This window comes from Ceratotherium simum, chromosome 13 (genome assembly GCF_057802395.1).
Source record: "Ceratotherium simum simum isolate JZ-2026a chromosome 13, ASM5780239v1, whole genome shotgun sequence".
NCBI lineage: Eukaryota > Metazoa > Chordata > Mammalia > Perissodactyla > Rhinocerotidae > Ceratotherium > Ceratotherium simum.
The window spans coordinates 62,958,336-62,981,925 of NC_141912.1; the positions used below are offsets into that span (position 1 = coordinate 62,958,336).

General features: G+C 35.9%; 1 protein-coding gene across 1 annotated transcript in view; it reads left to right on the forward strand.

The window, feature by feature from the left end:
• Window positions 1–9,906, forward strand: part of LOC147915747 (adhesion G protein-coupled receptor B3-like) — a 114,583-nt gene extending 104,677 nt beyond the window's left edge. The window contains exon 12 of the mRNA XM_087437837.1: window positions 9,671–9,906. Within this exon, the coding sequence (XP_087293963.1) occupies window positions 9,671–9,837 (167 nt within the window). The 3' untranslated portion in view covers window positions 9,838–9,906. The remainder of the gene's footprint in view (window positions 1–9,670) is intronic.
• The last annotated feature ends 13,684 nt before the right edge of the window (window positions 9,907–23,590 follow it).

The window sequence follows — 23,590 nt, forward strand, 5'->3', positions numbered from 1 at the left end:
ACGAACAACTTGAAACCACCTCCTTGTTCTCATCTACGTTATCTTAGAGTCATGTACTGAACCTGGCCCAGTCCCCCTCCCCAGTTAAAATTCATCTCCTGCTTTCCATTTCTTCCTTTATTCATTATAGTAAATCAATATTTATTAAGTGCCTACCAGGTACCAACTATCTTCTGGGCACAGAAAGATGAGCCAAATATGCCTGGTCTCTGCCCTTATGGAGGTTACACTGTGGTGGGGAAGATGTTCAGTTTTTAAATATAAAACTTATGTGAATGAATGAATCAGTATATAATTTGTATTGTATGTAATGTAAGGAAAAAGAACTTTTAAAATGAAAATACATATCGATAGATAAACAGATTCATAGATATAATTTAAATTGGGGTAAATGATATAAAGAAGAGAAACTAACCAGGATTCCTAACTTAGATATGTGAGCAGTGGTTGCTCAGTGCTAGAAAGTTCTCCTTGGTATCTAAGCCAAGACCCAACGGTTGAGTGGAATTAGCCAGCGAAGGTGTTGGTGTGAAGTAAAAGAATGTGAGTGTGACTGGAGAGCAGCTGTTCATGGGAAAAGTCATGAGCTGACAGTGAAGAGAACGTCAAGGATCAGGTCATGGAGAACCTGGAAATGATCTTGTATCTTGCACAAGTGTAACAGGAAACCACTGGGGAGTAACATGGTTCAACTCTGCTTTACAAATACTCTCACTGCAGTGCGGAGAGTGGACAGGAAAGGAGCAAGAATGGAGGCTGTGGACCTGGTGAGTTTAATTTAGGCAAGATCTGAGGGACTATTGTGTGGCAGTCAAGGTGGAGATAAGCAGGCAGCTTTAAGTTATGCTTTGGAAGAGAAACTGCAAGCGCAGTGATGGACTAGATTCTGGGGATGAGGATATGGACATGTCAAGGATAACTTGCTGTTCTCTGTCTTGAGAAAAGGGTGGATGGAGGTACCCTTCATAGAGATGGGAAAGATGGCATTAGGAAGGAGTATTTTGATGAAGAGTGGGTAGAAATCAGGAGTTAAGCTTGGGGTATGCTGTGATTGAGATGCCTGAAAACATTCAATTGAAGAGTTCAAGTGGACAGGTTTGGAGTTCAGAAGAAAAGTTCCTACACCCATCTGCCCGTGCTTAAGATATTTGAGGGAAACAGGTGTCTCACTAGACTGTAAGCTCTTTCTATACAAGGATTTTTTGTTTCTTAATTTTGAATCTTCCACAGTATTTTCCACAAGGCAGAGAATGGTTGAGGTGAAGGAGAAAAGGAAATTGGCGTATATTGTGTCTTGTTGTGGATAGGGAATGAGCTAACTGTCTTTGGCTTCATCCTCATGAAAGGCTATTGATTCTTACAGATGGTCAAACTGAAGGGCAATTAAAGGACTTGCCAAAGATCACGAAATAATTGGAAAACTAAGTCTATTTGTCCCCAGGGCCCAAAGATGTCACATTAAACCCTATGCCTCCTGTTGAGCCTTTGGTAAACCTCGTTCATTAAATAAAAATATGGGGAGTTGTGTCAAACCTACTATATGTTAGGGTCCTATGATACAACAGTAAATAGGGGCAGTTCTTTCCCTTCTGAAGATCATAGTCCAGTGTGGGAGGCAGACAATAAACAAGTCTGTATAAACTAGACAATTTAACTGTGAATAGGGCCATAAAGAAAATAAACGGTATGATAAAATAGAGAAGAATGGGAGGGAATTGAATTTCTTTATATGGGGAGGTTAAGACAGACCCAGCTAAGGAAAAAGTAATTTGGCAGAGACTCAAGGATTAAGGATAGAAAAGAATGTTCTAGTTAGAGAAGAAAAACCCTGTGGTAGAAAGGAAAAGACACGTGCAACTTGCTCAGGGTGAGCAAACCAGACAGCCATGTATAATGTGATTGCAGAGACAGACAAGCCGACCATGCCGAGCCTTGTAAGGCCATGGTATAAGATTTGGATTTTATTCTAAGGGCAAGCTATCTAATTACTTCAAGGAAGGGAAAAACGTGATCTGATTTATATTTTTAAAAGATAACTCTGGTTTCTGAGAGAAGAAATGCAGGGAACAAGAGTAGAAACAAGAAGGCCAGTCGGGCAGCTCTTGAGTCAGTTCAGGTTCGAGGTTCTGGTGGCTTCTAGAGGGTTGTGGGATGCAGACAGAGGAAGGGCAATGATTTAAAACACATTCTGGAAATAATACTGGGAGGGGGTGTTGATGGAGGGGCCGCAGGAGGCAGAGGAGAACCAGAAGTAGAGAATGACCCTTACTTAGGTTTTTGGTTTGAACATCTGCATACATGGCAGCACCTTCTATTAAGATGGAGACTCTGGGGAAGAAAGTGCTTGGGTGGCGGGAAGTCAAAGTTTCTGCCCAATAAACGTTTCTTGAATTAAAGAACCACAATATTGGTCACATAAGACAGTTTTTCTTATATGATAAGCACCATATTTTCTTGCATGATGGTTCATTTATGGATTGTCTGTGGGTGCCTTCACATCCTACCAGCAGAGTTGGTAGTTGCAGCAGAGCCCTGATGATCCATAAAGCTGAAAGTATTTACATTTTGGCCTTTTATAGAAAGAATTTGCCAACCTCTGCAATGGAGTATGGTTTTTGTTTTTTTAAACCAATGGCCCTTCTCCTTTATCTTTATAAAGCCTTTGCCTCCTTATAAAGCCACTCTGTCATTATTAAAATACATCTCTCCGTTCCTGAGTTACTTTACTATTGTGGTTTTCTTCTTCCTCTCTCTCTCTCTCTCCCCATCTCCATTAATTTTTGGTGTCTTTACCTGTTTATTTCTCTTTGCCCTCTAAAAGTGAGCCTTTCCTGAACTACATTTCTCAGCTTTTTTCTGTCATCTCCTCGATATCCGCATAGCTCACCATCTCACTTCTTTCAGTGTCTGCACAAATGCCAGCTTACCAAGGAAGCTTTCTCTACTTAGTAAAGCTTCCCGACCCCACTCCTCATTCTCTCTCACATCATTTATCATTACTGATGTTCTGTCTGGTTGTATTATTTGTTCCTTTCTCCCCAGGTACTGTGCCAGTCCCATGAGGGTGGGGACTTGGACTGTTTTGTTCATTGGTGTATTTCCAGTGCCTAGAACTGTGCCTGGCATGAACTAGGGGCTCAATTAATACCTGTTGAATGAATAAATCTGTCCGTTGTATTCTCTCTTTAGGAGAACTTATCCATGTCCACGTTATCAACTCTTACTTCTAATTAGAAGGCGTCTAATTTACATCTCCAAGTCCTAAATTTGATCATGCTCCAGGTTTCCAGATCTCTTAGCCTACAATGACATTTTCAGCCTTGTTTCCTACTACTCTGCTGCCTAAACTTTTCTGCCCTGTTAAAAATGCTGCTATAACTCTAGGACATATTAAGTTTCCTCATCTCATGCCTTTGCTCTTCTCATTCCTCCTACCCAGACACTACTGTTCTGATGCTTCTGGATCACCACAGGCCTTTTCCAGGCCTCAGGTCTGCACAGTCAGTTTCCTCTTCCCTTAGCTCAGACTCAACCATCAAACCACAGCCCACTCTGTCCTCTTCAGAGAGGTCTTCTTGGCCAACCAACCACGCTCCATCTCATCGGTTATTTCTTTCATGCCCCCCATCACAATTTGGAATCCTCTGAATTGTTTGTTCACTTTCCAGTGGTGCATATTCCCCACTAGACTGTGAGCTCTTTAAGGGCAAAGACTTTGTGTCTCCTGCTCACTTGCTAAGTCCTCAGTGTAGGCAGTGCTTTGGAATACTCTCAGGACTCAATAGAGGTTTCCTGGATGAGTGAATATCCAGAATGAACTCTTCAGTCGACAGGGATGTCTTTTCTCTTCTCATCATAGAACTGTTCAGTCCTATTACTGCTGCGAATGGATGATTCACCATCTTGGGGATTGTTGACTTCTGTTGTCGTTTCCTGCCTGCATTGGTGCCTAACTCCTCATAAGTTCCTGACTTAGCTCTCGAGTAAGGTTTAAACACCCTTAAGTATGAAAAACAATGTATTGTACAGACATACACACACACACTCACACACACACAAACACATATACACATATGAAAAGAGAGTCAATAATGTTGCACATGCAAAAGCTCTCATTTTTTTATACTCGGGTGATTATCATCTAATGCTTCTTCCTCTACAGGAATTCTGTTCTTAATTTCACTGGTTAGGAGAAGAGGGAGAATTTATTTCCTAAAACATTTTCTATATTGACTTGTTTTTACTATTCAGGTATACATGCAAAAATGATTCCCAAATCACATTTTATTTTGCATTTATATTAGGAACAAAATTGTGAACTACTTGAATAGAGAAGATGAACAATTATAAAAAGCGCCTGTTTCTAAAAGTCCACAAAACATACCCCTTGGAAAAACTGAAAGAAAATTGGTATAATCAGCTTCAATTTCCCTTACTATATTCTTGTGGCATAGAAAGAGAAAAGTATCAGAAAAAAACATACAGTAGATCACAAAAAAAGTGCAAAAACTAAGATGCTTTTAGAATCTATTTCTCTTTAAAGAAAAATTGCAGTATTTAAAAATAGGTTCTCCGATGTGTGTCAAGAACAGGGGTAGGCAAATTTTTTCTGTAAAGGGCCAGAGAGTAAATATTTTAGGTTCCTAAACCATATAGTCCCCACTGTAACTGTCTGACTCTGCCACTGTTTCATGAAAGCAGCCCTAGACTCCATGTTAATGGTGGGTCTGGCTGGATTCCAATAAAACTTTATTTGTGGACACAAGGGAGGCATTTGATAAATACTTGTTGCATGAATTAAGGAAGGGGTGACGAGTGCCAAGGTCATGGCAAGTGTTCAATAAATGTCATCTGTCCTTCCCTTCCCTCCCAAATGCACTCAGCATTGCTAAATAAATATAAAAGTAATGGCTCTTTAAGCTGCTAAATGCCAGGAGGTCTCACTATGTGTAGGGTCTACTCAGCCCCTGTGTGCTTCCTTGGGTCCATGAACAAGACTAATGGCTGCTTTCTAACACACTGATGCAATGCGTCATTCCCTCCCTCCCATATTTTTCTTGCAGGATTTCAAAACTGTGCAGGTGACCACCTAGTAATACTGAGTGATGTTTTCCGCAAGCAATTCCATTTTGATAACTGGCCAATTTTCTAATATTGATGAGTCAGTACCCAGTTTGTAAGTTGTTCCCTCTGAATCAACATGAAAAATGATGCAAACTTTCAATATGCCAGAAACATCAATATAAGGAAACAGTGAGAAGGACAGTTTTGAAGGCATCTCTGACACTTCTTCTCTCCCCTCTACGTGTGTTTATGATAATGAATGAGGTGCCCTCGCTTGGGAGTTTCCTCTGCTCATTTACAGAATGTGAGTTGCTGCATTAAGCACTTAGGTCACTGCTTAAAAGTAGTGCTTTTGAAGTTCTCTTTACAGTCTGTGGCCTTGGCTGAAATGAGAATACTGAGTTTGTCATTCATGATGAAGTCATTTCCTTTCTTGATTGAGGCAATAGATTTTTAACCTGGCTGACGTTGTGAGACCAAATAACCAGAGAAGACAGCCCCTCCCTCAGGGAGAATCTATCAGAAAAATGAAAGGAAGGGAGGGAGGGCGGGGAAGAGGGAATGAGTAAAGACGAATCCCTATTCCACTGCCTAGGTGGTACATTTAAGGACTAAAGGATGAGCTCTGTTTATTTTAAGTACATTTCCTGCCTTTGGTTATCTTAATGTATTCAACATAAAGTTTTCAATAGTAATCTCATGCCTAAGGTCACCAAAGGACAACCAAAAAAGAATGATGCAAAAGTCAAATACTTTATCATCATATGGAACACAGAGTGAGGCCATTCCCTTGGACATGATAGTGAGAAAACCTACTCTAATGATAATAGCTGTCCCTTGCTTGGGACCAGCCGTGCTCCAGTACTGTTCTAGGCACTGACTCTCACCTCTCAACATACAGTAACTTGTTGCATCCCCAACATCCCAGTGAAGTAGATAATGTTTTATTATTCCCATATGACAGAAGAGGACATCGAGGCACAGAGAAGTTAGGCAATTTTCCCAGTGTCACGCAACTTATAAGATAAACATGGAATTTATCTTCTAAAATGAGAATTTTGAGAGTAATAGGAGATGCTATTCATACTTACACAAAACTGCAGGGGTAAACTGGGCCTGGCCACTAAAACTAAAACATTATAGTTAGCTTAAAATATCAGGGATTTGAATCCAGGGGCCAGATACAGAGCCCACACTTAGGCCCCTCTGGTAAACTGCCGTTTTCCTCTCATGGCCCTCATTTGCCCATTCTGCTCATTCCTGCATCATTCATCCCTGCACTCTTGCTCTCTAGTCTTTTCCTTCCACCTGCCTTCCATTCTTGTCCATGGTGCAACTGATGTATCAAATTAACTAACTCCAGCTTGTAAGTGGACCATTCATGTTAAAAGGGTGAATAACACAGAGTCACCATCCTCCTCCTCCGGGACCTCCATAAGGGCAAAGGGCTAAAGCCTCATGATTTTCCTCGGGAAAAATTAGAAGCCATACCCTGCTTTGATGAACCAAAGGAGGCCTCAGTGGTTACAAAAAAGCAAAGACAAACAAACTGCTCATGTGCTTTTAGACCCATCTGCAAAAATTCCCTCTGCTTTCTGATGAGTAAAAATCTATACTGAACCTGAATCCTTTGAGAGCTTGGCCAATAGCAGACATGATGCTCTCAAAGGAATTTTATGCTGTATAACCAAATTTGAAAGGAAAGTATTAAAAATGCAAAATTAAAGTGCAGCTGGTTTTCCTTCAAGGTTTATCAGTGATGAGTCACCTATTTTTATTGCATAAGAAATCAAATCTAGTGTTGTAATAAAAACACAATACAGTGAATTTAGGGTAATTCTTGGAACATTCAAGATGTGCCTCTTTGTTCAGGGACACCGTGTCCTTTGAAGTTTCTTCTAAGCACTTTAATCTTCTGTAAGAAAGGCATTTTCTCAATTTTTAAGGAAAGATGCTCTATCATCCAAATGCCCACAATGACTGGTTTTAATGCAGCAATTATGACAGAAGCAAAGTATGTAGGTTGTGCACTTAACCCTTTGCATATATGTCCTATGTGTCACACTATGTGTCAGCACTGGACACATAGTTACTTGAGACAGAGTTTAAGCATTCGTTTTTAATCTTATCTCTTTGGTATTCACTTAACATACGAGCTTCCCAGATCCCTAAAGACCATAACTGCATCTAAATTTTACCTAAGGGTTTTGGACAGTTAAACTCGGTGAAGAAGGGAAGGAATTGAAGATTGGATGGGTCCAAGTTATTTTTGCTATATGGAAATAGGTTTTCTTGTTAATCACTGCAGGGTCATGGAGAACCACAGTGTCATCTTAGGCATCTTCCTAGGTAGGTTTAAGGTAAAGATGTGCAATTTTAAATACTGCATATTTTAAAGAACACATATACTGATATCTTGAAGGCTAGCATTTGAATCTCATCAGTCTATGAAGGCATATCCCTTTTTATAATGTATTTATTGAAAATATCATCTTACTTTAAGAACTACACTTCTACTAAAATTAATGAATAAATTTTTTTATGTACTTCTTATGCTCAAGACTATGCAATGTAAAGGATTTCTTGCGTAAATTAAATAGTGATCCTTATTGATTTTTATATTCCCTTAATCTAGACTATATTCAAAAGTACAATCTAATCTATAGTCGTAATTTAATGGCCAATGTGCGTCTAATTGAAAAATGAACGCATTTCATAAAGTGAGATACATGTGTGTATAATTATATCATTTTTATGTATTTAAGAATATGGTATTAGACTAGCATTTAGTCAGGATAAAGTGATATATAGTTGGTACAGAATATGGTCCCTCCATTTGTTATTTCTTCTTTTTGTTTGTTTTCTATCCAATGTGTACAGAAACAGAAGAATTCTTAGACCTCAGGGCCCAACAATTTGTCTCTCGTTTATTTTCCTTTATAATAAAAATCAGTTGTGTGACAGTCAGAAAAACCTTCATTTCTTTTCATCAGTTTTTAGGCAGAGAGGTGAAATAAATTTTCTCTAAACACCAAGACAATGAAAGTCAGATTCAAAGAATTTGGAAGTAGATGGACTTAGTTTGCATATAGAATCAAGCTCAGGGACCTTCAGAAAGAACGTGTTGCCAATGTGACGATCTGCCCATCTATGTGTGGTGGAGGATCTGGACCCTTTAGGACACGTGAACTGGGTTATTGATGAACAGTAAAGACCTTATTGTTTGAAAAATTAAAGAAACTAAAATAATTAGAGATGTTATCCAAAAACAGCATTTAACATCCGTAACTAATGTATGTGTTACCCAGCACCGTCTTCCCGTCAATATTTAGTTACAAAATCCTTTTTAAGCCTATTATGTCAAATTACAGGCCAAATGAAATTCCATCCGATGCTGATAATGGATGTGCGTAATAGCCTGAAAGAGTTTTAACGAAGTACAAGAATACATAACCAATTTAATTTGGAACTAAGCCAATGGTGCAGTAATATATTTATACAATTAATATTGTTAAATTCTTACTTTCATCCTCTCTTGGTCTAAATTACACGTTTCTTTAGAATGAAATCCACTTATGAGGAGCCTAATGGTTATTTGCTTTAGCTTTCTTATTGTGACAGCTTTTAGAGTTGCCCCATCATCTTTCTCTTTAAATCTTCCATGGGACACCTGAAACTAACATGCAACAAGTATGGACCTATGTAAAAGTTATACAGATCACATTTCTTAATTGAAAATGTGTATAATCAATAAGTGACTAAGTATTTATCTTCATAATTTTATTATATGTAGTTTTATATATATATGTGTGTATATTAATAATAAAATAGTGGATATATATAATGAAAAATATATTCAGCCATTACCAAACATATCGTTCATTAATTTTCTCAATATATATGTAAATACTGCCAGTAAAGACTGAATTCTCCATTCAGATATATACATTTATTACTTTCGATAGTGGGCGTACATTTTAAGAATTGCTTGTTATTACTAATCTATTTGTTGGACATTTCTGCATGTCATATTGGCTCTGTAGTTATGGCATTATGGGTGCTTCATTATTTGAATTCTGATAGTTCTGTCTCCCTGAGCAATATGGCTTTGGTTTCCAAATCTTCATCGTACCTCATCTAATCCATGAAAAATTTGTTCCAAAGACAATGTTCAGATGTAAGTGCAGAAAATTTGTTCTGAAGACAAAGTTCAGATTGAGATGCAAATTTCAGTCTATGAATCAAGTGTGTTAAAATATTTCAAAATATTTAACAAAAAATACAGTATGGGCTTCTAAAAATTGCGATGGAGGCCAACCATCAACAATTAGTGTAGTGATACTTGCTGGTACTCTGAGAATATCCACCCCACCATTGACCATCATTGTATGATTCCAGCTGAAAGCAACAAAAACCTAGATTGACAAGTAAAAGAATCAGCAATCTTAATGAATATTGCCTAATAATAAGAAATGTCTGTTTTGTAGCTCTGATAAATATAATTTGGGCTCAACGTTTTATTTTGAATATGCTGCAGGGTTTAATTTGATCGACTTTGATTACACTGAAAGATTTTAGTTGATGTTATTACTTCTTTTTTTAATAGTGGCCAGCATTCAGAAGCTTCCTGCAGCCTCTGTTCTAACAGACATCAACTTCCCGATGAAAGGTCGGAAGGGAATGGTTGACTGGGCAAGAAACTCAGAAGACAGGGTAGTCATTCCAAAAAGCATTTTCACTCCAGTGTCATCAAAAGGTAAATATGTGAAATAATTTAAGCTGTGAACAAAACATTTCTGATAAGATCATTTAATAAAACACTAGGTATAAATCTCCATGCATTAAACAGTTTAGAAACAGTCTGCGGTCTTCACTCTCAACTAGTTTTGTGAATACAGAAAACTTACATTTGGTCTTTAAATCTCTGAATTCACTGGAGGAAAGGATCTATTAAAACAGAAAAAAAATACAAGTGCAAATTACAGACCTGAGCTTGACATGGTAAGTTTCAGCATTGATAGTCTCATTCCCGTGTACAGCATGTGGCCTAATATTTTAACTTTAGGCGTTGAAACCTGTTGTGTTTTCCATGCAAAGTCATTTATATTTCTGCCTCACATTTGCTTTGGTTTGAAGATATTATTTGGGTATATAAAAAAGAATTGAAGAAAAAATTAAGTTTTAAGAACATCTTCAGTAGCCTCTAAAATTAATGGCTATTTTCAACAGTGACATTGTGGTCTTAATTCTTACTTTGGAGATTTTGATCTTATAGCTTAGTGCTCCAGACGAGAATTGGCTCTCTTTCCCCCATCATTGGGAATTTAAACTCCTTAGCTGCAACTAAAGCAGCTTCTTGTCTCAACGTGATGAAAGAGGGTTCTTCCTGACACAAAACCACTGACCACACATCTTCTAGAACTATGATTAATGTGGGGGTATGGGAGCTGGCATGCCCCATGCATGGTTAAGGAGGCATTTCTTCTACCCAGCTTTGCATCAGCAAATCCTGGAATCCCCTTGTAATTAGCAGATTAAAGTTTTATAAGACATAGTATTTTTCTTGTTGTTTCACTAATATTTTTTAATTCTATTCCTTCTAGAATTAGATGAATCATCGGTATTTGTTCTTGGAGCAGTCCTGTACAAAAACTTAGATCTAATTTTGCCCACTCTGAGGTAAGCTACGAGGTAATAAGCTGTTGTAATCTTTGTAAATTATTCCAAAAATGTGATTATAGCTCATTCTATGAAAATAGTCACACAGGCGTTAGTAATAACAAAGGGTTTTTTTCTTAAATGAAATAGAAAATGCCAATTTAATGAACAGCTTATTAGCATATTATGCATTTCAAAACAACCAGAAAAGACAATTTGGTCTCTGATTATAGCCCTGCAATTCTTTTGTAACTAATCATGACTTGCCTTAAGACTGAGAAAAAAAAAGTAAGAAAAAGAAAAATCTCAAGTCGCTGTAACAGAATGGGTCATATTAAAATTAATCTCTCTCCTCTCTCTATTTGTACGTAATGGTGCTCTTCATCAGCGTTACATGGAATTAGAGTTGTATCCTGATGACTAGGAATACATGGTTTTGTTCTTCATTTGCACAAGATCTTAATTGGCTTCTGAATAAATATTCAATTACAAACACATTAAGAAAAAATGCTGTTGTTCGATTAGAGGACTATTTTTGGAAGAAACCCATTGATTTCTTTCCTCTGAGACATTAAAAGAAATAATTACAAATAGTAATTCCACCAGCATTAATTTATTTGCTCTACTGTCTTAACTGCTTTAACAGATCTCACAGAAAACATCATTCACATCTGTTTGGATAATGATGCTATCACTCACTATGACCCGTTTCCTCCAGGTCACCTCATTTTGGAGGACTGAGATTAAGTCGTTTTTTAGTTAAACACAGCCGTGTGCAGTGAGCTCTTACTCACACCCTCATGAATAAAGCTTCACGTTTTTTGAGAGGAGAGACTGTGAATGATGTGTGCAGTTATACCGGGGGCATTACAAATGGTCTAATAAATAAAAACAATTCGAGTTAAGTCCAGGAGGAAAAGGCATCCCAAGGAAGCTGCAGTGACTAGTCATGATTCTTTGGAGAAAATCTTTCTGTGTGCAGCAGGTTATTAATATAGTTGGTGAGTCATCACCATGAGAGTCCCTCTCGATGAGATGCAGGTTCTCCTTCAACTACAGACTGTGGGAAGTTTAGCTTTCTCTAACTCCCTTTGTCTCTGGATGGAATTTGGGCTTTCTGAATTCAAGTTGAATCACAAACTTGAATAGGTTTGTGTTTGGTTTTCTTCTACTAATAATAAATTTTCAAAACTAATGTTTACTCTCAGTGTTTCCACTGGTTTTATTAAAACACATTGGCATGTACAATTGCTCATAGATAAAATGGATTTATAGTGACACTGCCTCTATCTTTGTGTATGATGTTCATTTGAGGAGAAATGTGTCAAAGTTAAAAGGACCCACATACTCAAAGTTAGACACGTACTTCCACAGGGAGTTTGTTTGCGTAAAGCTGATCTTTCAAGAATTCAAGACTAGACGCTGATTTAAAATCAGATGACTTGGGTTTTAATTTCAATTTAACATGAGAAGAATTTTATAAGCTTGTCCAGTCACTCAGCAATCTCTGCCTTCAGTTCCACTTTAGAATAGAAGCACCTTTATGTGAAATATTCACCCTGTTTACTGCTGAGGGATGTAGTCAGTGCAAATAAAATATTCGATATAAATGCTTTAGACTGTGGATTGGTTTCCCTCCTAGATGTCCAACAGAGTTGCATTGTGACTATTCTTGTTTTGTATACCATAGAACTCACTCACCTATACAGTGAAGTCAAGTCCTTCCAAATTTCATAAATTAATGCAGTTAAGGGAATTGGACATTTATCTAGGGATGTCTGCCTTTTTGTAAAAAGAAAAAAAATGCATTTGTTTAGTGTTTTGACATTTTTTTTAAATCATGGCAAAGGCGGTGGTCACCTCCAGCTTATGGGCAGAATAATGGATACGTTGTGGGTGATTTAATGGCTGAAGCAGGGGATGGCCCCCTAATACCTCCTGTGACTCAAAGGGACGCAGATTAGCCCTCAGCAAGTGGCTGACTTTTCTTATATGCAAATTGTGGGGATTGAACTCAAAGCTCTTCCCAAATTCAAAAATTCTCTGTCTTTATTGCAATAAAACTGTAGTTTCTGACATATTCTTTAGCTTGAAGTCCTTAGTAACCTTTATATAAGAACTCCGAATATATATACCTACTCATACTTTCTACTTATAAAGCAATTAGGTAAATGACTATAGGAAAACCATATTCACATTTAGATTCAATGACCAGAAATAATGACGATAGAACTCTCGGGATGAAACATTAAGTACTATTTGAAAGGTGAAATATTAGCATTTACTTCTTATTTTCTTTTACTTCATATTTTTTGGAAAGTAAAATAATGTAACTACTGAGCATTCTCATTCTCAGGTTTGTTTTTTCCCTTTTCAAAAAATTGCTCCAGAAAGTTGAGCGAGTAACTGTGCCAATTATAGATCTGCTAAATACGGATAAGCCTTTTCAAGGGCAAGGGTGATGTCTTTGTTTTACAGTCACTCAGCAAACATTTACTAAGCAACAACCCTGCTAACCGTACTGCCTTAATTCTTCCAAATCTTTACTGTCAAAACTCTCAGAACAGTGCTTAATAAATAAGGTCCAAGAAATATTTGCTTAAATATTTAATTGCCTCATCTGTAGGCTATTTTTAAAAATAAGGTACATAGAAATTTAGTGTTTATACTATAAAAATATTTTAGAAGTTTAGTGTTTATACTATAAAATATTATTTTATAAAAATATTTTAGAGGACTAAAATATATATTGTTGTTTTACTGTATAAATTTGACTGTGTGACTTGAACTCAATAGGAAAAGAAATGTCTTCTTATTACATGAAAGAATATATACAAATTTGCTCTATATGTTTAGCTATTATTTACCAAATTTTCATGAAACATTTTTCTCAGTGATCATTTTACTAATTATCGGTTGAAACTTTTGGAGCCAAGTTTTCCATACACAGAATAATGTTAGGCTTGCTGTTAGCTTTCCAGAAATTTTATGTTTTGATGTAATTATTTTCAAAACAATACTTTGCATAAATTCCCTCATGGAGACTAGGAAGGAGAACTTGATGTGGTGTTTTGAATAGATGAAATTTAGAAATTTTCCTATATTCTCGATACTAACCCCTTATCAGATATGGGGTTTACAAATATTCTTTCTTGTTTCATAGATAGCCTTGTCACTCTGTTGATTGTTTCCTTTACTGCACAGGTTTTAAGTTCAATGTAGTATTATATGTCTATTTTAGCTTTTGTTGCTTGCGATTTTGGCGCCATATTAAGGAAGTCACTGCCAAGTTCAATGTTTTGAAACTTTTCTTCTAGGAGTTTTATAGTTTCAGGTCCTATGTGTAGGTCTTTAATACATTTTGTGTTAATTTGGTATGTGGTGCAATGCAACAGCCCAACTTCGTTCTTTTGCATGTTGCTTTGATCTATGTGTCTATCATCTCTCTTTATGTCAGTTACCATACAGTTTTAATTTACTGTAGCTTTGTAATGTGTTTTGAAATCAGGAAGTGTGGGCCTCCAATTTTGTTTTTCTTTCTAATGATAGTTTTGATTGTTTGGGGTCCTTTCATATTCCATATGAATTTTAGGATTTTTTTTTTCCATTTCTGTGAAAAATGCCATTGAGATTTTCATAGGGATTGTATTGACTCTGTAGATCACTTTGGTAACACGGACATTTTAACAATATTAAGTCTTCCAACCCATGAACATGGAATGTCTTTCCCTTTATATATGTCTTCCTTAATTTCTTTCAGCAATAGTTTTTGGTTTTCAGTGTACAAGTCTTTCACCTCCTTGGTTAAGTTAATTCCTAAGTATTTAATTCTTTTGGATACTATTGTAAATAGAATTGTTTTCTTAATTTCCTTTTTCTATTATTTAAAGTTAGTGTGTAGAAATGCAACTTATTTTTGAGTGTTGATGTTGTATTCTGTAACTTTACCAAATTTGTTTCTTAATTCTAATTGATTTTTTGTGGAATCTTTAGGGTTTTCTGCATATAAGATCATGTCATCTGTGACCAGAGTTAACTTTGCTTCTTCTTTTTTGTTGCCTTTTATTTCTCTTTCTTTCCTAATTGCTTTGGTTAGGATTTCCAGTACTATATTGAATAGAAGTGGTGATGGATGGTATTCTTGTCTTTTTCCTGATCTTACAGGGAAGGCTTTTAGTTTTTCTCTACCAAGTATGATGTTAGCTGTGGATTTTCATATATGGCCTTTATTATATTGAGGTACATTACTTTTATACCTAATTTGTTGAGAATTTTTGTCATGAAAGAACATTTAAATTTTTCAAATGCTTTTTCTGCATCCACTGAGATGATCATATAGTTTTTGTCCTTCATTCTGTTAATCTGGTGTATTACATTGCTTTTCGTATGTTGGACCACCATCACATCTCAGGGATAAATCCCACTTGATCATGGTGTATGATCTTTTTAATGAAATACACAGTATTGTTGAATTCTGTTTGTTAATATTTTGTTGAGAATTTTTGCATTGATATTCCTCAAGGATATTGGTCTGTAGTTTTCATTTCTTGTGGTTTCTTTGTCTGGTTTTGATGTCCGGGTAATGCTGGCCTCATAAAAATAAGTTTGAAAGTGTTCCCCCCTCTTCAGTGTTTTGGAAGGTTTTGAGAAGAATTGGTGTTAATTATTCTTTATATGGTTCGTGGAACTCTTCAGTGGAGCCATCTGGTCTTCAGGTTTTTCTTTTTTGGGAGGTTTTGGATTACTGATTCAGTCTCCTTACTAGTTATAGGTCTGTTTAGATCTTTTTTTATTTTTTCATGATTCAGTCTTGGTAGATTTCTAGAAATTTATCCATTTTTCTTACATTATCCAATTTGCTGGCATATAGTTTTTCATAGTAGTCGCTTATGATCCTTAGTATTTCTGTGGCATCAGTTGCAATTTCTCCTCTTCATTTCTGAATTTTATTATTTGAGTTTTCTCTCTTTTTTTTCTTAGTCTAGGTAAGAGTTTGTCAATTTTGTTGATTTTTATCCAACAACTCTTAGTTTGGTTGATTTTTTCTGTTGTTTCCTATTCTCTATTTCATTTATTTCCTCTCTAATATTTATTAATTCCTTCTGTCTGTTAACTTTGGGTTAGTTTGCTTCTTTTTCTGGTTCCTGGAAGTGTAAAGTTAGGTTGTTAATTTGAGATCTTTCTTCTTTTTAAACATAGGCATTTACCCCTAAATACTTCTCTCTTAGTGCTGCTTTTGCTGCATTCCATAAGTTTTCATTTGCAGTCATGAGTTGTGTTTTCATTTTCATTTGTCTCGAGGAATTTTCTAATTTCTCTTGTGATCTCTTCTTTGACCCAGTGGTTGTTCAAGAGTGTGTTGTTTAATTTCCATATATTTTTGAATTTTTCAGTTTTCCTCTTGCTTTTGATTTCTAGTTTCATTTCACTATAGTTGGAAAAGATATTTGGTATGATTTCAATCTTCTTAAATTAGCTGACTTTTTGTGTGGCCTAACCTGTGATCTCTCCTGGAGAATGTTCCATGTGCAGTTGAGAAGAATGTGTATTCTGCTGATGCTGGATGGAGTGTTCTGTATATGTCTGTTAGATCCAGTTGATCCATAGGGCTATTGAAGTCCTCTATTTCCTTATTGATTTACTATATGGTTGACTTATCCATTATTAAAGTGGGGTACTAAAATATCCTACTATTATTGTATTATTATCTATTTCTCCCTTCAGTTCTGTCAATGTTTGCTTAATATATTTGGCTGCTTTGCTGTTAGATACAGATATGTTTATAAATGTTATATCTTCCTGGTGTATTGGCCCTTTTATCATTATATAATGTCTTTTTTTGTCTCTTATTACAGGTTTTGACTTAAAGTTTCTTTTGTCTGATACAAGTATGGCCATCCCTGCTCTCTTTTGGTTACTATTTGCCTTGAATTTTGTTTTCCACCTTTCACTTTCAGCCTTTGTATGTCCTTTTACCTAATGCGAGTCTCTTGTAAACAGCTGCATTGCATTTTATAATCACTTTTTTACTCTCTTTAAGATATAGTTCATGTACCCTAAGCACCCTAAGACTTTGCAAAAATTGTGAAGAATAACTTGAGTCTCCTTTGAATGAATAGCTCTACACATTTTTTAATGTTTTAGATACCAACTAGCACAAATATCAAGGACAGGAGAGAACTTTATTACTGTAGTCATGAAATCCATTTGGCTGTAAGATTTCCTTTCCTAGCAGTGAATACAAATGTGTACCAGCCAGGAAGCATTAGTAGATCACAAAGCCTGACATGGCACATAAGGAGCCAGCTATTCATTTATGCACATGAGAATAAATTGATGGAATAAATTAAAGATAATTTTGTACACTGTACACCTTTTGAAAAGAGAGCCGTTGAATAATGTAAATTTGCTTATTTTTCCTTCATTAAGCATTTTAATACCATGATATTGGCATTACATTTTAAATTAATTTGGTCAAAAATTTGACATTTTTGTTCGGTATGTGTTTAATTAATAAGACATTCAAACGTGTTGAGCACTAGATTGTGCCAAACATAACACAAAAGAGTCTATATAAATGCTAGATACAAATCTTGCTCTCAGTGAGTTTATAATGTTGTGGAAGGAGACATACATAGCATCAATGGATGCTGTGGTAGAGACAGGTACCTGTTACTGTATTGAGGTCCAATGTGGGGGGTTACTCACATAAATGTGATAAGCACATCCATCTGCATAAATATATTAACATGCATCTCTTCCCAATTGTATTATAAATATGTTAACACACATACACTTAGCAAAAGCCGTAAAGCAGACTCCATCCCCTAGGACCTTTTCCACCAGGCCAGTTGGGTAGCTGATGAGCCTGGCAGTGTAGCACGCCCTGCAGAGGGCTGCTTATCTCAGCTGCTGTACTTTCCACTTGCCTAGGGCCGAAATCCCCACGTGCCCAAACACACAAACAGAACTTCATCAATATCTCGACAAAATCGTAAATTCCTGTTTGGAATACCCACATCTGTATTTTCCAGTAATTATCCACTTATGCAACTTTAAAAATAATACAAAATATCTGTAAACTATCAAAATTAACTATCATTTACTAATTAAAATTAGCAGTCATTGGGTTTTGTTTATAGCAGGGAGAAGGTATTATACACAGAACCAGACTAAATGGGCAGATTGAATTTTGGTCATGTGTAAATACTTTTGTTTCAGGTAACCAAACAAGAACTCAAACATGTTCAGGCTAATCTAATAAAGGAACTTGCATCTGTGTGCTCAGACTGATTATTCTCTGGGAGAAATCTCCATAATTTTTTTGGTGGTGACAGGCGGACATTCTCCCCAACTCCAGACCATGCACAAGTAGTCATTCTCTGGGGATCCTGTTGGATCTGCTAATATGATTAATCACCCAGTGTCACCTCACAGCTTTGTTGTTTCCATCTACTTTCACTTCATGCCCTGACCACTTTTACTTACAGAGAATTAAGGGAGGATAAGTTTGCAAAGGGAGTTTGGCATTTAGAGCTTAGTTTTATGTCCTTCTCAATGCAGCTTATCTTCAATTGACTCATTTAATATTCAACGAAATAAAGCACAGTTAACCAGCTCTTTCTGTTTGCAACTACCTTCTCCCTAAGAAAAATAAAAACAAATTTATGCTTTGTTGTTTTTTACTATTTACTGTTAGGCTGGATACCATGAATCTTCCTGAGTGTTTAAGAATTTGTTATTCGACATTACTAAATACTTGAGAGATGGGTTAAAAAATGTTATCCCACTCAAAATATATTTATAGTTCTTCTGCTACTAAATATAATTCTTCCAACTGTGGCATAGTTTAGCATTCTTTTCTGGTGAATCTTGTGGCAAAGACCAGACTTTCAGAGAAAACATTATCACTAAGAATGTGAGATTGAGCATTGTTCTACGATATTAGAATTATACGACTTTGATGATACAGGTATTTTAGAAAACAGTGTGTCAGTAACTTATAAAATTAAATATGCTTTTACCACATGACCAAGCAATTCCACTCCTAGTTATTTTCCCAAGACATACAAAAATATATGTCCACATAGAAAGTATGTATGCCAATTATTCATAATAGTCAAATATGAATAGCTACTATTCATAAAAGTTAAAAATCAGAAGCTGATACCAAGCAATGGGCTTGCTCTGCTCGCTGCAATCTGAACCAATTAATCACAACAAGTTAGAGATCGAGAAATGAAGTTTAATTAGATTAGCTGGCAAATCAGAAGACAGGTGACTAATGTCTCAAAAACCCATCTTCAAAGATTACAGAATCTTGAGGCAGTTACATAGGGAAAATGGGCAGTAAGGAAGGGTCCAGGGATGTTGGTCTCCAGGCATGACGGGCTCCAGGCATCACATTGTTTCATTCTTCTGTCAGCTGTGATGGATACCTTGTAGGTGTGTTTCTCACCTGTGGTCAGCCTGTTCATGGAGAGAAACTCATAGAACAAAGTTTTTAATTTATCAAGCTATTGGGGAGTTCATACTTAAGTGGAGGCCATAAATCAGGAGAGCATGTGAGTTTTTTGGAGTACGTGCAGAGCAGCGAGTAGTCACATGGAGGAGGGGCTGGGGCCATTTAGTATAACAAGATGGGTTCACTTATGCTCACTTACAAAGCAATCCAAAGGTTGCTTAATTAATTGATGACTAGATTACTGATTGAGGTATATCTATGCCATGGAATATTACTCAGCTATAAAGAGAAGCAAAATGGGTGAGTCTCAAAAACATTATGCTAAGTGAATAAAGTCAAACACAAAAGTCTGTGTACTGTCTGATTCTATTTAAATGAATTTCTAGAAAAGGCATAATTATAGTTGACAACAGGTCCATGGTTGCCTGGACCATGGGAAAGGGAGGGGACCAAGTGCAGAGGGGCTCGAGGAGACTGTTCAGAGTGAGGGGTGGGTTGTCTGTCTTGGTTTGGTGGTGCTTGCATGGTCATGCAAATTACCAAAAGTATTAAGCTTCCCACTTAAAATTGGTAAATTTTATTATCTGTAAATAATGCCTTAAAAAACGAAAAAAGAGGAAAAAAATTAAATGACTTTATCTTTGATACCTGTTACGTATTCCCCAGAATAGTTCATGCTCTATGGCAGAACAGGTGGTTTATTTCAAATCAAAAAGTAAGGAGATATATATATATATATATATATATATATATATATATATATATATATATATATATATGTTTATATGTATTTCTTCAAATAGCTAAAACTACAATAAAATCTTTAAGTCTCTAAATAATAGGCGATATGTAGCATTTTATAAATTTTGGGTGAAAACCTATATATGCAAGGAAGAGTTGGTTCAGTTTTATATGTTCCTATTTATGGGTAATTTTTGTAGCTTGTAAATATGGTTATATTTAAAACTTCTTTGTGAGTGAACTGTGCTTGGTAAGATATTTCAAAAAACAAACAGGTTCCTTACATTGAGTGTATTGAGATAAGGAAGTGACCTGTAAGTCTCTTGCTGAAATGAATGATGATCAATAATTAGCAATAGCATTTACTTATGTTTAAACTCTACTTGATTCCATGCTATTCCACATTCTGACCATTCATCTTAATGAATGTTGAGACAGTCTAAAATTTGGTCTCCTGGAGAACAAAACTATTAGGTCCACCTTGAGATAAATGGATTATATTTATTTCAAGATTGCCTGAAGGTGTAGATTCACAGTCCATCTCTCTTGGAATCAGATGTAAGTAATTGAAAGCTTGTCAGTGCTGTTGCTTTCATCTTTCCTGCATCTAAAATGGTCACCTTCAGCAATAGCTTTTCCCTCCAAAGTTTTCTAGTTCCAGATAGGGTTTGTTTATAACAAAAAATGAACTGTATCTTTCCATGAATTGTACTTCAGTATTATGTTTCCAATCTATATGCCCAATGTTTCTATGTATTTGCTTAGGAATCATTTATTTAACGTGCCATCCCAACAAGTACTGAGCAGTAGGAAATCATATTTGCCATCAGTCCTTCCTCCTTTTAATCATAATTACTCTGTTTCAGAAATTATACTGTTGTTAATTCCAAAATCATCGTGGTCACAATAAGGCCTGAACCCAAAACAACTGATTCGTTCCTGGAGATAGAACTAGCTCATTTGGCTAATGTAAGTATCATCCACTTGGCATTGAGTTGCTTATAGAAATGACCTTTTAAAAGTTAACAGTCATCCTTTGACCGATAAGAGCAGAACACAGTTTTAAACTTTTTAGAGTTGCAAATGAATTAATTTGTTGTGAAGATATGTATTAGATAGAAATGAAATGGCTTATTATCCTATGCTTTTGTTCATGATAAAACTCTCTTTAATTTATCCAAGATAATAGTTAATGAATTGTTTATCATTGTACACCTCTGTATTGGGCTCTGAGCTAGGCAATGGGGGAGATCGAGATGAGTAAGAACCAGTCTCACCACGTGGTGGGCAAGACTGCCTTGTAAACACATAGATTTAAGATGCCTGCAGCAATGGAAGTTACAGACAAAATGCAAAGGGCAGTGATTAACTCCAGGGTGCTCCAGGGTGGGAGAATGGGTGCAGTGGCATTGAAAATTGCCGAGTCAGAGAAGGCTCCTTATAACTACCTGGGATCAGAGAAGGCTCCTTATAACTACCTGGGCGCTCCAGTGATCTAAATTTAAATCTTCCATTCCAGAATGACAAGAACCCTTTCTTAAATCCATCCAACTGCAACTGAAATTCTTCAGATCTTGTTCAGTCCTTATGTAGAAATTTAAAACGTCTACTTATCCTTTATACATTCACTTTAAGTACTTAAATCATTGATGAGTAGGGGTGAGGAAGGTGATTCCCGTTAAGGCTTTCCTAACTATACTTTCATACTCCGTATGGTAAAGTAAGTGTCTTTACTTACTCAGCAAGTAAACAGTCTCATGTGTTGCATGTACATAGTTGGTTTTTTTTCTTTATTCCTTGCAAAGTTTCTATGAAGTAGACCTTTACATACAAAGGATGGAAGCACAAAGTGATTGTCATTTTCTGAATTCAATATACTTAGTGAATGACATAATGGAATTTATACTCACATCCTTTGGTTTACAAAACCTATGTATTTTCTGCTATTTTATAATTTCTGATTTCCCAAAAAAGTCAGCCTTGGGTTTATAAAAAATATCAATTATCTTCCCTGTAAAACACTTTTTACTAAGATGCTTCAGGCTTCCTGGATTGTTTAAAGAAAATCTCAAATCTCTCAGCAATAGCTTTTAAACATCAGAATTAATACTTAAACTATTAGGTCTTTTCCTACTTTTGCCAAAATTTGACCATATTTCTTCTATCTAACTTGAAGAATGTGTTTTGTTTCTGCAATATCTACCTTAGAACAGCCCTAATGTCATCATTGCACTGAAAACTGGGATATACTTTTAACACTGCTTTTGAGTAAGGAACTTATTTCTTTGTATGTTCAAAGTTTGTTATAAAAATATTTATTTACTTATTTGTTTTTATTGTTATCATGGTAATATCTATCCAGTTACAAGCATTGGTCAAAAATAGGAAGAGATATTAATTCCCTGAGTTGCTTACTGAAAAGGCACAGCAAAACACTCCTGCAAATGAACATTCACAAACTTCTCTAAATAAAGATAAAGTCAGTATTTAGAATTGAAAGAAAATGTTAAGTAAATGACATTTTTTTTCGTAAGTTGAAGAAAGAGTAACCTCAAAAACAGTGTTGATGAAACAGTCTCACTATTTCAATTCAATAAAACTATTTGGAATGAACAGATTCAAGCTTTGAGTCAAACTTTTCTCTTCTGGGGCCATATTTTGTCAGCCAATTTACACAAGAGATAAACCATGTTCAAAAAAATATTTTCTATGTATAGAAACCAGAGTGTACACTCAATAGATTTCATTAAGCACCAGCTAGATCCCAGAGTAGCGATGAAAGTCAGAATATAAGAATGGTGAGGTAGTTGTCTCAAGTCACTTAGAATTAATTCTGTCTTTCAATATTTTGAGTGAGCTGACCAGATTCCCAAAACAATACTATCTTGACTCTAGAAGGCCTAGATTTAAAAGAATATAGACATATTTGTTACAGAAAGGGAGCAGAGGGAGGAGAGAAAGAGGAAAGATTTACGCTGGAGAAGAAAATGCTGTGAGATGTTCTGCCTCACTTCTGTCCTCTCCGCACCTGCAGTGGGGCCTGTGCTGTCCTCAGAGCCCCCCCTCCCAACTAACCACCACACAGTGCAGCCTCTCTGGGCTGCTGGACCCCTCATTCCTTTCCTCTGTCTTATAAATACCTATCACACTGTTGTCTGAACACTACATACAGTCCTTCATGCTCAACTGTTTTGAATTTCTAATGCTTGTTGTATTTATACTTAACATCCAAGTTAGATTTTGTAAAATATTTTATTGTTCACTGAAGGAAGGAATATATGACTGATTTATTGAGTATCTTAATATTTATTACCAGTCTTACAAAGATTCTTACAAAGTTCTATATACTTATATTAGTTTATTTCCATTGGAGAGAGAACCAAAAGGGCCTATACTGAAATATAATAGTCTCCACTAAAGTGTGAAAAAAAGATATATCTTAAACATGAAAATTGAAGTTAATTAGAACAAACTGAAACTTCATTATAACTGTAACTATATATATATATTCATTGTTATTGTGTTCAAAATTGAACTATTTTAGATATGACATATTTCTAATATTGTCTGCCTACTTTCACTTATTTTCTAATATCAAAAGTATCTGCTATACTTTCCTGAGCTCAGGAAAGAATAATGACTTGCAGATTATATCTGATTCAT